The following is an 18476-nucleotide window of genomic DNA, read 5'->3' on the forward strand; positions in this document are numbered from 1 at the left end:
CTTCCAGGGAGTATAGACAGCCCCTAAATTTCTGTTTGGCTACTGAATAGTGTAATGCTGGAGTAAACTGTATGTCTGGAGTCTACAGACAACAGCCTTTCTATGCAGATACAGATATCACAACGTGATATGCTTCCAGAATTGAACTTATGACTCTGTTGTACCAGAGGTGCTATTAATCTAATTTCAGTATCCCATCACAAAGTATGTATGCACCTTTTACTATTTATTCTTACTGAACCTTTTGCAAGTGAGCTTTAATGAGAATTTAATGGATGCTATATTTTTGTTGGGGTCCAGGAACAACATTAATCCTAAGCAATCCACAACTCCCTAACTAATTTCATTTCATGTGTCATATCCCAATCATCCTCTCACACCCAAATTTCTCCATAACATTATCTTGGATGCCTTCTTCTGTTTTCACACTCATGGATACCATGGGCACATGGTCGAGTGTGTCAGCAAAGCCAGGATTTCTATAGATGTATTTCATTTTGAAATGTCTTACATCTTTTGGCAACCTGATTCAGGTGTTCTCCCCTACCCCTGTAATTACCTTTGTGGGAGGGGGAGAGGTTGTTGTCCCCCTACTACCACCACTACTACTACTACCACCAGCAGCAGCCACTTGCCTCTGCTCCTCTTCCTGCAGTCCTTCCTTGTGTTGGGGGCTGCAGTGAAGAGTCTTTTCTACTCAAGAAGGCTCCCTGCATGACTTAGAACTCTGAAAGATCAGGTTTCTAAGGGGCAAACTACGTGTTACGTTAATTGTGTTGAGTGTAGCTTAGCCTGCTCATTCTCTTTACTTTAGTGTAACTGCACACAACCCCGATTTAGATCAGGGCCAGTGTGCACTGGGAGGGGAGGATTACACTTGCCTCAACTCTCTCTCTCTCTCTCTCTCTCTCTCTCTCTCTCTCACTCACTCACACACACACACACACACACACTTCCTGAATTTTCATACCTATGCAGGTATTAAAAACGAAAGAAAGAAAAAGTCTCCATTGGAGTCAATGGAGGTTTTCTTCTCTTTTTGTAATCCCCACATGTCCCCCCCCCCATCCGAATTTTGGGAAGAAAACAGGTGTAGGGGAGTTTTACTCCTCTCCAACTAGTGTGTGCGGGGTCCCAATCAGAATCAGGGTCATGCACAGTTGCACTAAAGTAAAAACAAACAAACACTGGGCTCAGCTATACACTACTCAATTAATTAATGTGTAGTTTGACTCTAAACTTCATGGGGGAGCCTCTACCCAAGTAGAAAAGGCTCCCTGCTGCAGCATTTCAGCCTGCCAAACATAGAAGGGGTACAGAAAGGGTGACGGGGCCAGTGTGCTCATCCCCGCTTTCCCATTCATGCCCTGGTAATCCCATGGTGGGAGAGAGGACGAAGGCCCGAAGAGAGCTGATGTTTTCTGTGTTTGGTTACACTTTTCATTGCTTTGTGTATTGCCATATAAACCAGCATTTTAGAGGTTGTGAATACGCTGTGATATATTGAGAGGGGGGTGGGGTTGCAGCAGAATATAAGAACTTAATTTGTTGATTCATGTGTTTGCTTCTCAACAGCTCCTGATGGTCCCCCTCAAGATGTTCAGCTTGAGCCCATATCTTCACAAAGCATTAGGGTTACCTGGAAGGTAAATTAGTAATGTACAATGGGGGAGGGGAAATAGCCTCTTAAACTTTGTTGGGATGTATATCACTGTATTATTGATGTAGGAGCCCACAAGGCTGTATCAAAAAAGAGATACATAGTTTGATGAATTTATACACCCAACGCTTGTGGCTAGATTTTCAAAAATTACTTTGCTACTGAATGTAATTGCGTGCTAAATTAAATTTGCATGCAATTATATGTGCTTATGATTGTGCCCTTTTGAACATCTTATTACTAGAAATACAGCTGCAGTGTGGAGAAGGAGTACATAAGTACTGGATTTTTGGTCATTACTTGTGTAGAGAGCTTATACAACCATGGCCAGACTCAGCTGCCCGCTTTGCACTATCACAGCGGGGGGAAATAAGCCATGGTAGCCTATTTACCCCCACTGAGATTATGTGAACTGCTTCACTTTGTCCCATAGGATGACACCATTTTTAGAGAAATGGTAGTGGAACCTCTGAATGATAATGCACATTTCTGTGCACCATATACTTAGTTAATATTCAGGGAAATAAAATATAAACCCCAAAGATTGAAATACACATGATGTATTTGAGGTTGAGCTATATAAGAAATGAATGGCAAATTATGTAGTTCTGCAACCAGTTCTGCAACAATAACAGTTTTGCGTATATCATTTATAAAGCTGCAGAATTTCTGTAATTTTAAGGCACAGAAAATGGGGGATTTTTACTTTTTTTTAAAAAAAGTACTTGACAAACGGAGTGAAATAATCAACCAAAAGGAAAAAGGGGAAAATTATCTCCGGAAATTGGAATCTAAGCTGGGAAATAGACTGCATATCTTCACAGATACTAACAGGGAATAATTGGCTGTCTAGGACAGCATCTGTGAGAAATGGAATTTAAAAATAAAACTTTCAAATTTGAAAACCAAGTCAACAACTATTAACAACCTCATTGGTCAGACACGATCAGTAATAGGGAAACTGCTCTGCACTGCTGCAGCTTGGGAGCTGAGATAATATGTGGTGGCCATGTACCTTGTGTCTCAGGAAGAAAGCTTTGCATCCAATCCTACAAATGCCAGCTTTGGAAATGTAGATCAGGGGGCTGGGTTTACAGTCATCCTTGATTTTCACTGTTTTTAGGGGGATTCACTCTAGTGATTGCTTCAGGTCTAAGCTTCCTTTTCCTAACAGGATAAGAAAGATCTCTAGTTCTGCTTTTTCTCCTGACTTGCTGTTATGCTTTGAAATCCTTTCTTCAATTATCATATGTATTAATAGGGTGACCATATGGAAAGGAGGACTGGGCTCATGTATCTTTAACAGTTGCATAGAAAAGGGAATTTCAGCAGGTATCATTTGTATGTATGCAGCACCTGGTGAAATTCCTTCTTCATCACAACAGTTAAAGCTGCAGGAGCTATACTAGAGTGACCAGATTTAAAAGAGTATACTCTAGTCACTAGAGTACACTCTGGTCACTCTAGTATAGCTTCTGAAGCTTTAACTGCTGTGATGAAGAGGGAGTTTCACCAGGTGCAGCATGCATACAAATGACACCTGATCGAAGTTCCATTTCTGTTCAACTGTTAAAGATATAGGATCCCTGTCCTCCTTTCCATATGGTCACCCTAATCATAGTGCTATATCCTGCTTGGTGTGGCTCCTGCCTTTTATATACCACTTTGTCAGTTTATAATTTATGTTGGCAACATTATATTGCATTCAAAGTGGATACAACTTGTATCTTTTTTAGGCTCCAAAGAAACACTTTCAAAATGGAATTATTCGTGGATACCAGATTGGTTACCGGGAATACAGCGCAGGCGGCAATTTTCAGTTCAACATCATCAGCATCGATACCACTGGAGACAGTGAAATTTATACTTTAGATAACTTGAAAAAATTCACGCAATATGGCATGGTGGTACAGGCATGTAATCGAGCTGGAATAGGGCCATCTTCTCAGGAAATTATCACTACTACTCTTGAGGATGGTAGGTAGTACCTGTGTAAATGCCATATTGTGATCAGGTTGACATAGCATAGGTGCGAAAGCAAGGAAAACCCCGTAGGGGAGTAAAAAATAGCCAAAGGCAAGGGTGGAACCAAGTAATCTTCAACAATAATATTAGTACAAGTTTTATTAAAGTGCCAGGTGCCTACACGTTTCAAACGCGGTTGCGTTCTTCCTCAGGGCTTTATAACGTTCATGCAGTTGTCTGCAGAAGCTGCTAGGCACCTGGCACTTTAATAAAACTTTTGCTAATATTATTGTTGAAGATTACTTGGTTCCACCCTTGCCTTTGGCTATTTTTTACTGACATAGCATAGGGCCATATGGTGATGTTTTATATTTTTAGAACATGTGTTTATATTTCAATGTCAGTGTGCATGTTGTAGCGTAGCCTGACCTTAGCTGTAAGGGAAAGGTTGTTATTGAAGTGGAAGTTTTGTTACCTTGGAGGGTGGTCTGTTTCTGTAAAGGAAGCTGCCACCTTCACAGCCAAGGGAGCGTTTTACCTGTCTTGAAAAATGCAGAAAACCAAATCTCTGTCTGCTCCCCTGGGATACCACCTCCATCTCCCTCAAAATTTGTCCCTTGGGTTAATGTCCTCAGTATTCCTATCAGTGGGCCATTAGCCACATGGAAATCTATCAGACCTATTAGCTGCAATAGTGTAGCTTTTAATGGTACTGCTTTATGCAATATCAAATTTTGGAGTTCTACTGAATAAATGGGTTCCTGAATTTGGACACTGATTTTTGTCTTGGCTGCTTGTCATGCCAGAAACAACAGATGTCTGAGCTTTCACATTGCTTGTGGCATGGACAGCATTCAGAAACTCAAAAGACATACTTCAACAACCTACTACCATAGTATAAAGGATTCTGGGAACATTTTGAATTTGTGCAAGATACCCATCCGCACACAAGGCTTACATGATGCTTCTAACCTGACTGGAATCCAGAGCAAATAGGCACTTATCCACAGCCCCAGAGCCCCCTTGCAATGGTGGAGAAGCAAGGATGTTTTAGCTCAGTGAAATTCTCCATACTCCACTTTGAAGATCAGTTCGAAATGCATTTTTTAAAAAACATAATCACAAGTTCAGGAATTTGTGAGTGTTTTTGCATTTGCATTTGGGGCTGCGAACAGGGAAAGTTCGGAAGATTTCAGAACTGAAATGAATTTCTTGTATATCCCTAGAGAGGATGCTATGTCACATTGCTTCTAGCTAGTGCTTCGTATGAACTCAGGAGGCTTAGGGTACACTCTTTCAGTTCACATGCATGGGGCCCAGATCAGGCTGAGAGATTGGTGCTGGGGGAGTGGGGTTTTATTTTAATCCTGTACCCTTCTGACGTTCTCCTGATCTAAATCCCTCGTCATGCAGAGTGTTTTGGCCATGAGGAAATTTATTTATTTATTTATTTATTTATTTGTTACATTTCTATACTGCCCAATAGCCGGAGCTCTCTGGGCAGTTCACAAAAATTAAAACCATTCAAAGTATAAAACAACAGTATAAAACCATAATATAAAATACAATATAAACGCTCAACCAGATAAAAACAGCAGCAATGCAAAATTACAAATTTAAAACACCAAGTTAAAATGTATTTATAGATTGTTAAAATGAGAGAGAGAGAGAGAGAGAGAGAGAGAGAGGTCTCCCAATATCTTGCCTTGTTGAGGTCCAGAGGATGGCTAAAAAATCTGAACTTACTAGCTCACAAAACCGCACAATACTTTCTAAGAATGGCAAAACTAAATTATGTGTCATGTATTTCTAGGTAATTGAGATCAGGCTGTAAGTGCTGTTCTTAAGCAATGATAGAGAGCCCTCTTGTGGCAAAGGGGGATTATTCAGTCAGCTAAGAAAATAGTGGGAAAGCATGCTCTAATCTCTGACTAGTCAAGCATGATCCTTTGGGAGAGATTCTCAGATGTTTGAAGTAGTCAGAGCACTCGTAAAATAATTACCAAGTAATATCATCTGAGGTGAAGTTCTGTGTATGCTAATTAAATAACAGAAAGCTTTTAAATGTCTGAGGGCTTCTGTAAATAAAGCTATATAGAATATTGGTTCTCTTCATTGATGTATATTTGTTTTTCAGGTAGGACTGAGACTGCTGAGAGAGACTCTTGGCAATGTATTTTAGTGCTGCAGGGCAGGTTCTCAACATCTTGGAGGGACTAGAGATTACTTTAGGTTGCCAAATTTAGAAATATTGGCATTGTTCCAGTTGAGACTCTACGGAGAGAGAGAGACAGACAGACAGACAGACCCTGGGCATGTCTACACCAGGGGAGGGAAGGATCTCATGATATGGTGATTGTGAGATCCTCCCCCTCAGTCCACAAGCAGCGCACAATGTCCTGGGAGGAAGGAGGTCATCGTGCCCACCATTTTTTATTATTTTTGAAGATGAGTGCATGAGTATTCCAATGATAAGGTTAGTTGTTGTTTTTAAAAAAGATCCCGCTCACCCCCCTCCCACCCCCGATGGGCACGGAGCTCCTGAAGAGCTCCGTGCCCCATGCCCAGTTCCCGGCTCCTCGCATTTACTCGCAAGGAGCTAGGATGAAACCGGGACAGCCTCCCACACATACCGTAGTCTTGGGAAGATCTCAAGACCGCGGGAAAAACTGGGGTAAAAGCCATCCCGGTTATCCCGGGGAAAGAGAAGGATCACCCCTCCCTGCTCCCGTGATCCTCTGTGCGTCATGTGGATACACAGGGATGATCCCAGGGCGATCCCCATGATAAGGCATGGTCTAGACATGCCCTTAAAGATGGGAGAATCAGCAATGCTCAAACTGGCCAAGATTCCACCTTGAAGTTCACACTGCCTCACTCCCATTTTCTATTTTGATCTGTTTTTTGTTTTTTTTAACTGGGAAAGTGTGCATTCCAATGCACATTTTTGAAAGTGCACTTCCAAAGCACACTTCCCCCCATAGATTAAAAGGTGAAAATGTGTGTTTTAAAAAAGGGGGGACCTGCATTTTTTAAGTGTACATTTTGATAAAGTGCACATTTTGCAAATGCAAATGCAAGCTTGGGAATGTGTTCCATTAGTGTTTGGGGTTGAAATGGGCCAAAATCGAGTGAGAAACACATCAGAACAAAATTCTTGCACAACCCTTCCACGCAAGCACATACAAAGTAGGGATTTCTTGTTACTCACTCTGGGGAGAGGAAAAGATTCCAAATTCTCATGGATCTTGTTCTCCTTCAATTGGTTATGGAAGTTCTATATGTCTAGAGAACTCTTGATGGCAGCTGTTGTATTTAAAATGGTTTTATACTCTTTTTCGTTGCTATAGAAAATTAAACCTCTTTTCCTACAATAATACATCATTATTTAGTTATATTATCTGTCTGTTTTGGTCAGTTTATACAGTGGCCACTATTTGCTTAAATATTAAGAATGGCCACATTCTAGCACTGTTGTCATATGTGGATGAAAATGGCCCTCCAAAATTCTCAACCCAGTTTATAGGTAGCAAAAAGGGTGGTGGTGGTGGTGGTATTTAACTGTATATGCTCTGGGAAAGAGTGTGGAAATTTCCAATAGTTGGTGGTGGAACAGGAAAGAATATTCTCAGAAAAAAATATCAGAAAATTCTCTTCTGCAAAATTTCAGCTGAGTTAATACTGAATCAAACTATATTAGTTTATACTGATGGATGAATGGACTAAGAGAGGAGGACTAGAAGGAGAAAGGGCCAAGTCTATTCCTTCCTCTAACAATATTGAAACAATAATATTGACAATATTAAAATTGAATCCACAGTTGTACATGACATTCTCTGCTCTATCCACAGGTGGTGAAATGAAGGTGGGATTTCACTGAAAATCTCCAATGGTTCAGGGGGGTGGGATGTCCCCAAAAAGAAAAATCTTAGAAAATGTTTCAGAAGTTTTGTTCATGTGAACCTTCAGCCCAACTCTATGGGAAACAGGATTACATGCATGCACAAATAGTTGCACATAGAATATACTTGCAAATCAATTAGCCATCCTATGTTTTGCCATTTTGGCAGGATGCTTAACTTCTTGCTGACCTGGATAGAAGTAGTAGCAGGTCAGCAGTCCCATTCTGGAAATGAGCATTTCTAGTTATTTCTGAAAATGCTAGTTCCTATTGTGCTAGCGGCCCATTATCCCCAGAGCAACAGAATTAATATAGGTGCAATGTTAGTATGGGGCACTGCTCATAATCTATGGACTCATGGACACACTGTTTTCAGCACCTTGGTGGAAAGTACACAGAGTTTTTTCATGATAATTACTGGAGGTTATTTAGTCTCTTGCCAAAACCCATATGATAATTATTAGCATGCATTTACAGCATTGGTTGAAATTGGGAGAGCATAACTTCACGAGTATCCTTATCAAATTCTGCACTTTAACAGGCACCATTATCAACTTGTTTGCATTCTTCTGTCTAGAGGACTGTTATTGGAAATAATGTTCCCATTATCATTCCCCCCATGAAGGACTTATTGAGGGAATGTAAACAGATATTTTGTGCATTTTGAAAATGTGCCTTTTTATCATCATCATCATCATCATCATCATCATCATCATCATCATCTAATTGTATTGATCTAATTTCAGTTCCCAGTTCACCTCCAGAGAACGTCCAAGCTATTGCTACTTCGCCAGAAACCATCTCTATTACCTGGTCTACACTTGCCAAAGATTCCCTCAATGGAATTCTACAGGGATTTAGGGTTATATATTGGGCTAATCTTTTGGATGGAGGTAAGTAACTTTGCGCTCCATACAATATTTTCTAGGGTTGAAAGATTTTCCATGGGTTCACTCTGCCCTGTGTTCCACTCCTCCTGAATTCTGATTTATCTAGGAGAATTTCTACAAATAATTCTGGAACTGGAGACATTGAAGTTTGCTTCAGCATTTAGTTGATGTGGATGTATGTATTCATTAAAAAAAAATGCCCCCAAAAGCAGTCCCGATGTGGAAGTATTTATGATTGTGTCGATTATTTTTGTGCAGTGTTTTACTGTTGCACACATGTGCTCTGACAATTAGCAAAGCACTGCACAAAAAGAATCTTAATACAGCCATACCTGCAATTATATCAAGATCACTTTTTTTGCTGTGTTTTACAATGGACCTGGGTACATTGGTACTGTAGAAATACTTCAGAAGCAAGAACAGGTAATTGAAAACTGAAATCTGGGGAGACATTCCAATCAGGAGAATTTTTGGAAGCATCTGTAATATTTTCTAAGGCAACCCTGTCGCAGGGGCATCTGAGAAATCATTTGGCAGTGCTTTAAACAGGAAGCTGCTGGCAATCAATACAAACCACTGTTCTCTTTTAGCAGCTTCTGATGCTATCAGCATTCTTTGTTGATTTTGATGCTTGTCAGAAATAGAATACTTGACTAGATCCTAACCCCCAGATCTTCTGGCAGGTGGGGGTTAGGATAAGGTGGACAAATGCCTCTGTTGGCAGGGAGGACTTGCACTGGTACTGGGGGGCATGTCCACTCTGGAGGCCCCAGTTACACCCATAGAAACCCACAAGTGTAAATCTACCACTGTTGATGTTCCTCCCAGTGGTAGACCCCAAAGTGGCATTCTTGGGGACAGGATGGAGGCAGCTTTGGATCCCAGGATCAGGCCCCTCAATTGTGCCAGCCAGAATCCAGCCCCTCCTACCTCCTGCTCTGGCTGGCTTCAGCCAGCAGGTCTTTGAAAGTGGCAGATACTTTGCTCCCATTACACCTCTCTTAGGATTGCTCTCAAAGTGTTCTGACCCAATAAATCTTTCAGGAAATATTTGCAAATTTATTATTTCTTTATTTATTACATTTATATCCTGTCTTTTCCTCCAAGATGGCATACATGATATTCCTCCTCTCCCTTTTTATCCTCGCAACAACCCCGTGAGATAGGTTAGGCTAAGGGTCTTTGACTGACCTACAGTCATCCAGTGAGCTTCATGGCTGAGTGGGGTCTAGAACCTGGATCTCCCAAGTGCCAGTCCAACACTCTAGTTGTTAGCAGAACTCGGGCTGCAGCTCACTGAACCTGGAGCTAAAGGGTTAATGTGTACCTGAAAAAGGTGGGAGAGGTTTGCTGGGATGTTTTTTCTTCCCTTTCCTGTCTCCTCCCCTCTACTTCCTTCTTCTTGCTGTTCCCTGCCTCATGGGTTGCTGACCACATGGCTGAAACTGAGCCATCTTACCCTAAGATGGAAAGTCGCTTATTCCTAAAGTAAAGTTTCTTTCAAACCATGACTGGGGTGTTTCTTTTGTCGACACATGTGGCTACTCACAGGGAGCTGATTCGGACGACAAGACTAACCACTTCACCACACTGACTGTCCAAAACACATTTCATTTAGTTAGCATCCTGCACTGCCATTCTGATTTTTTAAAAAATATTCAGTAAAATAAAATGTAGTTTCATAACATTTTCTAATCCAGATAATTTAACAGCCTATTTAAAAATAATAATATTATAAGTCCAAAATAGCACATCAGTAATTTCAAAGTGTTTCAAGTGACTATTTTTATCTGTAAGACAGTTGCAATTTTTATGATTAAATGCACAGTATGGGCATTTAGCATGTTTATTTAATAATCATAATAAACTTTATCCCCACCACAGTTACGTATTTTAATCCGACAATTTCTTCCTTATGCTCACAGCAATATAATTACCACTCAATGGGAGAAGAATGACACTGTCACTAACTCAATTTAATTTTCTGCTCCATAGAGCTGGGAGAAATTAAAAATGTTACCACTACACAGCCCTCATTAGAGCTTGATGGTCTGGAAAAGTACACCAACTACAGCATCCAGGTGTTGGCATTCACACGAGCTGGAGACGGGGTCAGGAGCGAGCAGATTTTCACACGCACAAAGGAGGATGGTAAGAACTGAAACATTCTTTATCACCGTTTAGAAACACGCTACTGCTGCTGGATTTTCACAGCTCTCCATAAATGCACAGCAAAATGTATATCTGAATTAAAAATAGTCTACTGTGTAGATGCAGACATCCATGTTGAATGGATAGAGTAGCCATGTGTCCTCTTTTACAGAGGACAATCCATTATTTGAGGGGCTGACAGAGGACTTTCCTCAATTTTGAAGGCATCCTCTATTTGAAGGTCTGTCCAGTCTAACTCTGGTATGAGGATAAAGGACCTTCAGAAGGCAGAGCTGAGCCTTGAAGATGCCCTTCAACAACACTGAGCAAGGCAAATAGGTCACCAGGCCACAATATTCCTCACCATGGTGCAACGGACTGTATTTCTATTTGAGCTTAAATAATAATTTCTAAACTTGCATTTATACACATCAATTACCACATGCACATTTTATGCAACCTACTGTCCTCTCTTGTTCTCATGTTTGGTGATGCAATTCCTTCCTTTTGGCAATTCATAAGTCAGGTTGTCATGAGTGTCTGACTGGGCCTGGAAGCCCAGTGGACCCCCCATATTTGCCCCTCGGACCTAGTCAGGCGCTCCTCTTGCATGCGGAAATGCCCCCCGAGTGCTCGCAAGGCCCCAGCAAGTGCTCAGCAGCCTCCTACCTGCACCCCAAAATTGAGCATCTCCCCCTTCCTGCATCATTGACAGTCACCATTGACACAATGGGGGGGGGGAGTGTGCATTTTCAGGAGCCTTTGTAAATTGTGCATCCCCCCCCCCTGCCTTAAAGGCCCCTTTGACACAAGGGTAAAGGCTTGAAGGTGGAAGTGTGCGATTTTGGCATGTGGGTGGGTGGCTTCTGATCGCTTGCTGGCCCAAGTTGAGCTTCAGAAGAGGCTCATGCAGCCCAGCAAGCAGGGGCAGATGGCCGTGGCGATGGGGCGAGCACCTCCTGAGCCTGGTATGGGTGAGTTTGCCCATCCCTATTACGTGGCCGCCCTAGATCCTGTACTCTTCTGCAGGTTCTTGGGCCATTAGGAGATGTACTCCCCTCCCCCATGGTTGGCCCTTAGAGCAGCCTTCTCCAATCAGAGTCCCTCCAGATAGTTTCAGCTACAACTCCCATCAACCCTGACCATAGGCCATGCTGGCTGGGGCTAATGGGAATTGAAGTTTATTTGTTTTTTATAAAAACATCTTGGGGAAGGGTATCTCAGAGGTTAGGCGGCAAAGGAGTCATATCAGCACAGTCTCCATTAGTGAGGCCAAGATATCTAGTTGAGGGCCTAGCTGGGTTTCTGATGAGACTGGCAGGCCAAGAATATTTACATTAAAGCAATCCAAACAAGCTACAGGGTGGGGAGCACATAGCGAGCCTAGCAGAGCAGGGGAGCAGTACAGAATTAAGTAGACCCGGGGAGCAAGGCTCTATCAGATTGGAGCAGGGTAAGATATTGGAGCTAGGAGCAATACAGAGGATGTGCTCAGTTGTTTAGAAAAAGGCTATCCGCAAGAGGTGGGGTGGCTGTTTCAGCCCTCAAGAGAAATACTTCTCCCATTGTCACCTGGGCTTTGTGCGCTGCGAAACTGTTACCCAGTGTATTAAGGGCAAGTGAAGGGAAGAGCCAGGTTCATTTTGGGGGTGAGAGGGCGAAAGAGAAGGATGTCAAGGAGAGCAAACATAGGCATTTTACAGAGCTCTTGGATTTGTTTGGGGAAACTATCAGAGGGCTCATCTACACCAAGCAGGCTATTCCACTATGAAAGTGGTATATAAAAGGCAGGAGCCACACTACTGCTTTATAGTGGTACTGAAGTGCACTGACAACTGTTGGGGCTCATGACACATCTACACCAAGTAGTATATGGTATGTGTCATGGGCTCCAACAGTTGTCAGTGCACTACAATACCGCTATAAAGCAGTAGTGTGGCTCCTGACTTCAATATACCACTTTCATACCGCTTTCATAGTGGAATATCCTGCTTGGTGTAGATGAGCCCAGAGTTTCTTCCCAGGAAAAATCAGATAGCTTTCACATTAATCTGAAACACTCATGATCACTTGAAATAAGGGGCAATTTTTAAAACGTGCCCAGCTCCTCTTGTTTTCAGGAGGCTGATAAGTGATTTACCCTCCTACTGACAATCTGGCATTACTTTCTTGTTTGGCCGGTCTGAATTGGTTTTATTAAAGCACCCCTGTCACTCTACAAGCACCCCTAGGACAGTTCAGCCTGCTTATTTGAGTTCTCTGCTTGCAGCACAATCTGACCTGGATGATATGGGCTAATTAGTTATTGCTGGTTTGGAAATGGAAGATCTTGCCTTGGCGTGTTTGGGCTTGGACCTAGATGAGCCTTGGATGTTTTCCAGTTCCACATTTTGTGTGCATCGTCTGTGAACTTCCGACTTTGCTTAACTTCACCATTAATCTTTGGCAGCAGTAGAATATTTTCCTTAGGAAATGAGCAGCCCAATACATCTTGTCAAGGGAGTTACTTTCCCTTCTAGTAATTTATCACAGACCATCTTAGCATGTGGTTTAATCTATGCCTATACAGAGGTGGCTTAAAACAGCAAAAGAAACCATGTTTCCCCTAATTCATAAAATAACAGTAAACCCAAGAGGTGAGGAAAAGGGTCCAGAAGCAATGTGCGTCCGCATTTGCATTTCTTATGCTCGGCACTTGATTTTCAACACCAGAGGTCAAGCAGGGCTCCACTGGAGTTTATGTAAAAGAAACAGTTCTGACTGTGAATACAAAATGAGGAGTCTTTTAAAGGTTTGCATTATTTAGTTCTCTTTCCCATGAAGCCAACAGGAGAATATATATATATATATATATCCTGTCCAATATGTTCATGGCGTATCTTGCAGCAGAAATTTCTGGTGGGGTGTGCTGTTGTTTTTAAATGTGCTCCATTTATCCCCTTTGCCTGGAGTTCCTTCTAAACTATAAATGGAGTTCCTTATTAACCAAATGTCTTTCCACCTGAGGATTTATTTCACTGATCATTAAAATTTAAATAGACACACTCATTTTCTCTCCACGCTCAAGGCTTAAATTGCATTTTCGCAGACTGTTGTATCTGATGGCATGGGGATTAAATGATTGCATTCATTAGAAATGATGCATTATAAAATCTTAATTAAAACAATGAATCTGTGTGCCTTAACAGACAGACCCATCATGCCAGATTCATAGCTGGTGCAAACCAGTATAGCCTGGTAAATGGCACCTGTTGGAATCAGGCAATAAATAAATATTTTCTTTCTACAACATGGTGTTCAGTTCAGCATAGGGTGTCTGTTTGCTGTGCCTGAGTGATCTGTGTTGATGTACTATCCCACTGTACATCTATCATAAGCACGGATCTCAGACCAAAGCCCTGCAAGAGCTCCAGTGCATATTATTGTTTTATTATTTATTTCATTTCTGTACTTCCCGAAAGCCGAAACTCTCTGGGTGGTTTACAACAATTCATAAAATACAAAATACAACATAAAAGTACAGCTTAAAAAACAGCATATACAAAATTTAAAAATTTAGACAGCTAAAAACAGTTTCAATAAATTACTAGACCATAGAATCATAGAATAGTAGAGCTGGAAGGGGCCTATAAGGCCATCGAGTCCAACCCCCTGCTCAATGCAGGAATCCACCCTAAAGCATCCCCGACAGATGCTTGTCCAGCTGCCTCTTGAAGGCCTCTAGTGTGGGAGAGCCCACCACCTCCCTAGGTAACTGGCTCCATTGTCGTACTGCTCTAACAGCCAGGAAGTTTAGATGACTGGCATAAATGCCCATGATATGCCACGAAATGCCATTATAAATGCTTGAGAGAAGAGGGCAATCTTAACCTGGTGCCAAAAAGATGATGGCGCCAGGTGGGTCTGTGTGGGGAGCTCATTCCAGTGGTGGTCGAGGGGCTCTCTCTCATTTATTTATTTATTTTGATTTATTGCACTTATATACTGCTCCCATAGCCAGGGCTCTCTGGGCGGTTTACAGAAATTCTAAAATAAAGATTAAAATGAGTATACAAAATTTAAAATCCTAAAACACAGAACATACACACATAAAACATTAAAAACTGTTAAAAAACTAAACATGTGGGTGATTAAGATGTGCCACCATGTGCCTGGGCAAAGAGGAAAGTCTTAACCTGGCGCCAGAAAGATAGCAGCATTGGTGCCAGGCGAGCCTCGTCAGGGAGATCATTCCACAGTCTCGGGGCCACCACCGAAAAGGCCCTGTCCCTCGTTGCCACACTCCGAGCCTCTCTCAGAGTAGCACCCGGAGGAGGACCTTAGATGTTGAACGTAGTGACCGGGTATATTCACATCAGGAGAGGCATTCTGTCAGGTATTGTGGTCCCAAGCCGTGTAAGGCTTTATAGGTCAAAACCAGCACCTTGAATTGGGCTCGGAAACATACAGGCAGCCAGTGCAAGTTGCTACCCATCAAGATTTCATCAGAGGAGGCACTCAGAGCCCCCCACCCCCAGTTACTTGGGTGTGTACAGAGTCAAGCAGGTGGAATGATGAGTAGGTGAGAGGCAGTCTTATCAGGCTAGCCACATGCCAAGGACTTCTTGAGAAAGATCCTCCCTGAGCTAAAGTGGTTCTTGGACTGCATGGCCCGGGAAACTCTTCTTTTTAGTTGAAAGGTCAACTGCCTAGCTTAGTTAGCGTAATTAACCTTAGACGAAAGCTCCTAGCATTCTCACTTCCTTCTGGTATGAAGAGATGTTTATTTGCTGAATAAAGCTTTGTGGACTACACGGCAAACATCTTTCTTGTCTCGCACCTCAGCGGGAGGGCTTGGAATCACGACAGAACCTCAGAGTTATATGCAGTGCCGGTTTTGCCTTAGTGGAAAGAGCTTTGGCTCGTGTAGATCGGCTACTGGATTTTTGCTTCAGGAGAATAGCTAGAGTGACCAGATACAAAAGAGGGCAAGACTCCTGCAGCTTTAACTGTTGTGATGAAGAGGGAATTTCACCAGGTTCCCCATATATACAAATGACACCTGCTGAAATTCCCTTGTCTATACAACTGTTAAAGATACAGGAGCCCTGTCCTCCTTTCCATACGGTCAGCCTAACCTGTACATTATTCCTTAACTTTATTTATTTGCATTGACTAATTAAACTAGTAAAGAGGTTTGAGCAGCAGACTTAATTGATCTCCCCGCATACACACACATACACTATTGATAAACCTTATTTTTATTAATATTCTCAGTGCAACATAATGCGCTATACTATACGTATTGAAAACTGACAGTATTTATGTTTAACGTATGTAAATCTGACCAGAATTGGTTGGGTATTTGTGTGTGGTGGTGGTGGGTTTTTTTTTGGGGGGGGGGAATGTTTCTCATCTCAAAATGCATTATTTGTTTGGAAAACACAGTGGCTGTAGTAAAATGCTTGATTTTGGAAATCTACAAAAATAATTTGAATTTGAAACATTGCTAAAAGATGTCAGTTACACTAGACTGAGCCCACAATTATATGATTCAAGCAGTAAAAGAGGTAAGGAAATGTGTAGTAGAAAGAACTCAGGTTTCTTGCCCACTTTTCTTCTCTCTGTGTAAATAATAGGATGTCTATTAATCAAACTATAACCTCATTGGGGAAGAAGTTTTCTGGGGGGGGGGGAATTACTATTAATGTCCCTTCCCTTCTGTACCATACTATACTGTAAAATGCTGTGAGCTAGTGCCAAACTGCCAATCCCATTATGATAAACCATTTCCACATATTAGGTCTACATTGGCCAGGTAGGGCCAGCATAGATGGCTCCACAAAACACAAAATGCCTTCAAGATGACACATGGTACGCACTCCTTCCACATGTGGGCATCTCTGAGTTACCAACAACTAATGATACTGGTCAGCACATTACTCTCATTGGTGAGTGAATCACAGTATGCACTGAAGCAAATGCTACTTAGTGATGCACAAGATTGCAGAAGAGATGAGTAGTCCTATATCTGATCAGAGAGCTCTGGCTATAGGGCGGTATAAAGAAATAAATAGGTACTCCGTTACAGAAAAGATGCGCAAAGCAGTGCTGGCTATCTAAGGTAGACTTTGTCATGTATGTAATTGATCCATTTTAATTATCTGTTTCCTCCCAACTCTCTGATCAGCCTAGGCTACATCGCTGTCCCTATAAAACTAAAGGAACAACATCCACTTAAAAAAAAGTGGGAGGAGAACTTGTGGAACACTAAAGTCGTTCTCTGAAAAGGGAAGAGTTTAAGCTGGAAATTATTTCCAGTTTTTAGCATACAGCATCAACTATTTAGATGTCTGCCTTACACAGGGCTGAAACATTATTTTTGATTCTTTGAATGCCAGCATCTAATTTCTAAACACCTGAGAATTTCCACACACCACCGTCTAACTTCAAATTAGTAACTTTTGCAAACGAACTGCTACCATTGCAAAATGAACTGATGGAAATGCTTCTGTTCAGTACAGTGAATATCCTGTTTCTCTTTGCCTCTTCCTTCTGAGTATATATTAAATATGTAATATATTTTGCTACCCTCAAGTGGGCCGACTGCTTGATTAGACAGGTGCACCCCAGCATTGTGTGTGACGTTACAAGAGATTCTGGAAGGCATCTCACAGCTCGCAGGCTGCTACATTGTCTCTCCCCAAAATGGGGCTCAAGAAGTTTGAGCCAGCCATAGTTTTCTTTTTAGGTTTGCCGTCCTGTGCAGGTCAATATGCATTGATTGATTTTGCCTGTTTAATAACTGTCTTTGCTCCAGTTCCAGGTCCTCCTGCTGGAGTTAAAGCAGCTGCAGCGTCAGCTGCCACTGTGTTTGTATCCTGGCTACCTCCCATAAAATTGAATGGTGTCATCAGAAAGTACACTGTATTCTGCTCTCATCCATACCCCACCGTAAGTTAACAAAAATAAAATAATAATTGAAAATCAACACTTTGGATAATCTGTGGGAGGTGGGGGGAGGATGTTTCAGTCTCTTTGTTTCCTCCATTTTTGTTCCTATAACCTGAAAAACACTTGCAGTGGTACAAAGTGGAGGGTTAGGGAAGGCCAGGAATCTTCTACAGTCTCCAGCTATAGCAGTTCCTTCACCCCTCATCCTATTGGCCTCTGCAATACAACACACTACCTTAAAACCACCCTTTCCCATATAAAGGAGACACAAAGGAACATGGTGGGTGTCAATCTTGAGGTGACTTGCAGACTAGACCACCTCCTTCCAGTAACATGCAGATGAGGTGGCAACATTCCCAACATGTACGAGGGCTCAGGGTTATTTACACTGGTTCCATTTAAGCCGCTTAGACCTCACTGTAGTGTGCTATATGCTACAAATAACATATTTGCCTGTGAAATACTTGGCTTGTACGCTCAAGAGAAATGTAACAAGAGTGAGCGCCTTAACACTACATTAAAATATTAAAATTATTATTACTCATTCTGAGGGAATGCAAATTTTGAGATGAGCTTCTATTCCTAACCAGTGCATCGTTCAGTCTGTATTATTATTATTATTATTATTATTATTATTATTATTCATTAACAATATTTTTGACTGAATTTTCATTGTATTTGTCCAGGGAAGTTTGCTTTCAATTAGGCAGCACCTCTTTGCCTTGTTCATGTTTGGGTTTTGTTTTTGTTTTTAAAAAGTGAATAGAGAAACAAAATAGCCTTGTTTCAGCACCACATTGGGCAAGGATGGGGACCCTTTGGCCCGTCAGCTTCTTCTCCAGGCCCTGCCCCCTCTTCCAGCAAGGAAAAGCTCTTAGCTTTCAGCAGCAGCTGATTGGAGATAAGAGCTTCTCCCTGCTGTGCGGTGAAAAAGGGAACATGCAGAAACTCCTCAAGTGGAAGTCTGTTCATGTAA

At 41.8% G+C, this 18476-nt stretch overlaps 1 protein-coding gene across 3 annotated transcripts in view; it reads left to right on the top strand.

Annotated features, from left to right (window-relative positions):
* DSCAM (DS cell adhesion molecule) overlaps window positions 1–18476 on the top strand; it is a 365261-nt gene that overhangs the window by 256952 nt on the left and 89833 nt on the right. For all 3 annotated transcript variants that reach the window (XM_063127558.1, XM_063127556.1, XM_063127559.1), the window contains 5 exons: window positions 1576–1646; window positions 3397–3637; window positions 8273–8419; window positions 10412–10567; window positions 17367–17500. In XM_063127558.1, the coding sequence (XP_062983628.1) occupies window positions 1576–1646; window positions 3397–3637; window positions 8273–8419; window positions 10412–10567; window positions 17367–17500 (749 nt within the window). The remainder of the gene's footprint in view (window positions 1–1575; window positions 1647–3396; window positions 3638–8272; window positions 8420–10411; window positions 10568–17366; window positions 17501–18476) is intronic.

The sequence above is a fragment of the Elgaria multicarinata genome, chromosome 5, assembly GCF_023053635.1.
Source record: "Elgaria multicarinata webbii isolate HBS135686 ecotype San Diego chromosome 5, rElgMul1.1.pri, whole genome shotgun sequence".
Classification (NCBI taxonomy): domain Eukaryota; kingdom Metazoa; phylum Chordata; class Lepidosauria; order Squamata; family Anguidae; genus Elgaria; species Elgaria multicarinata.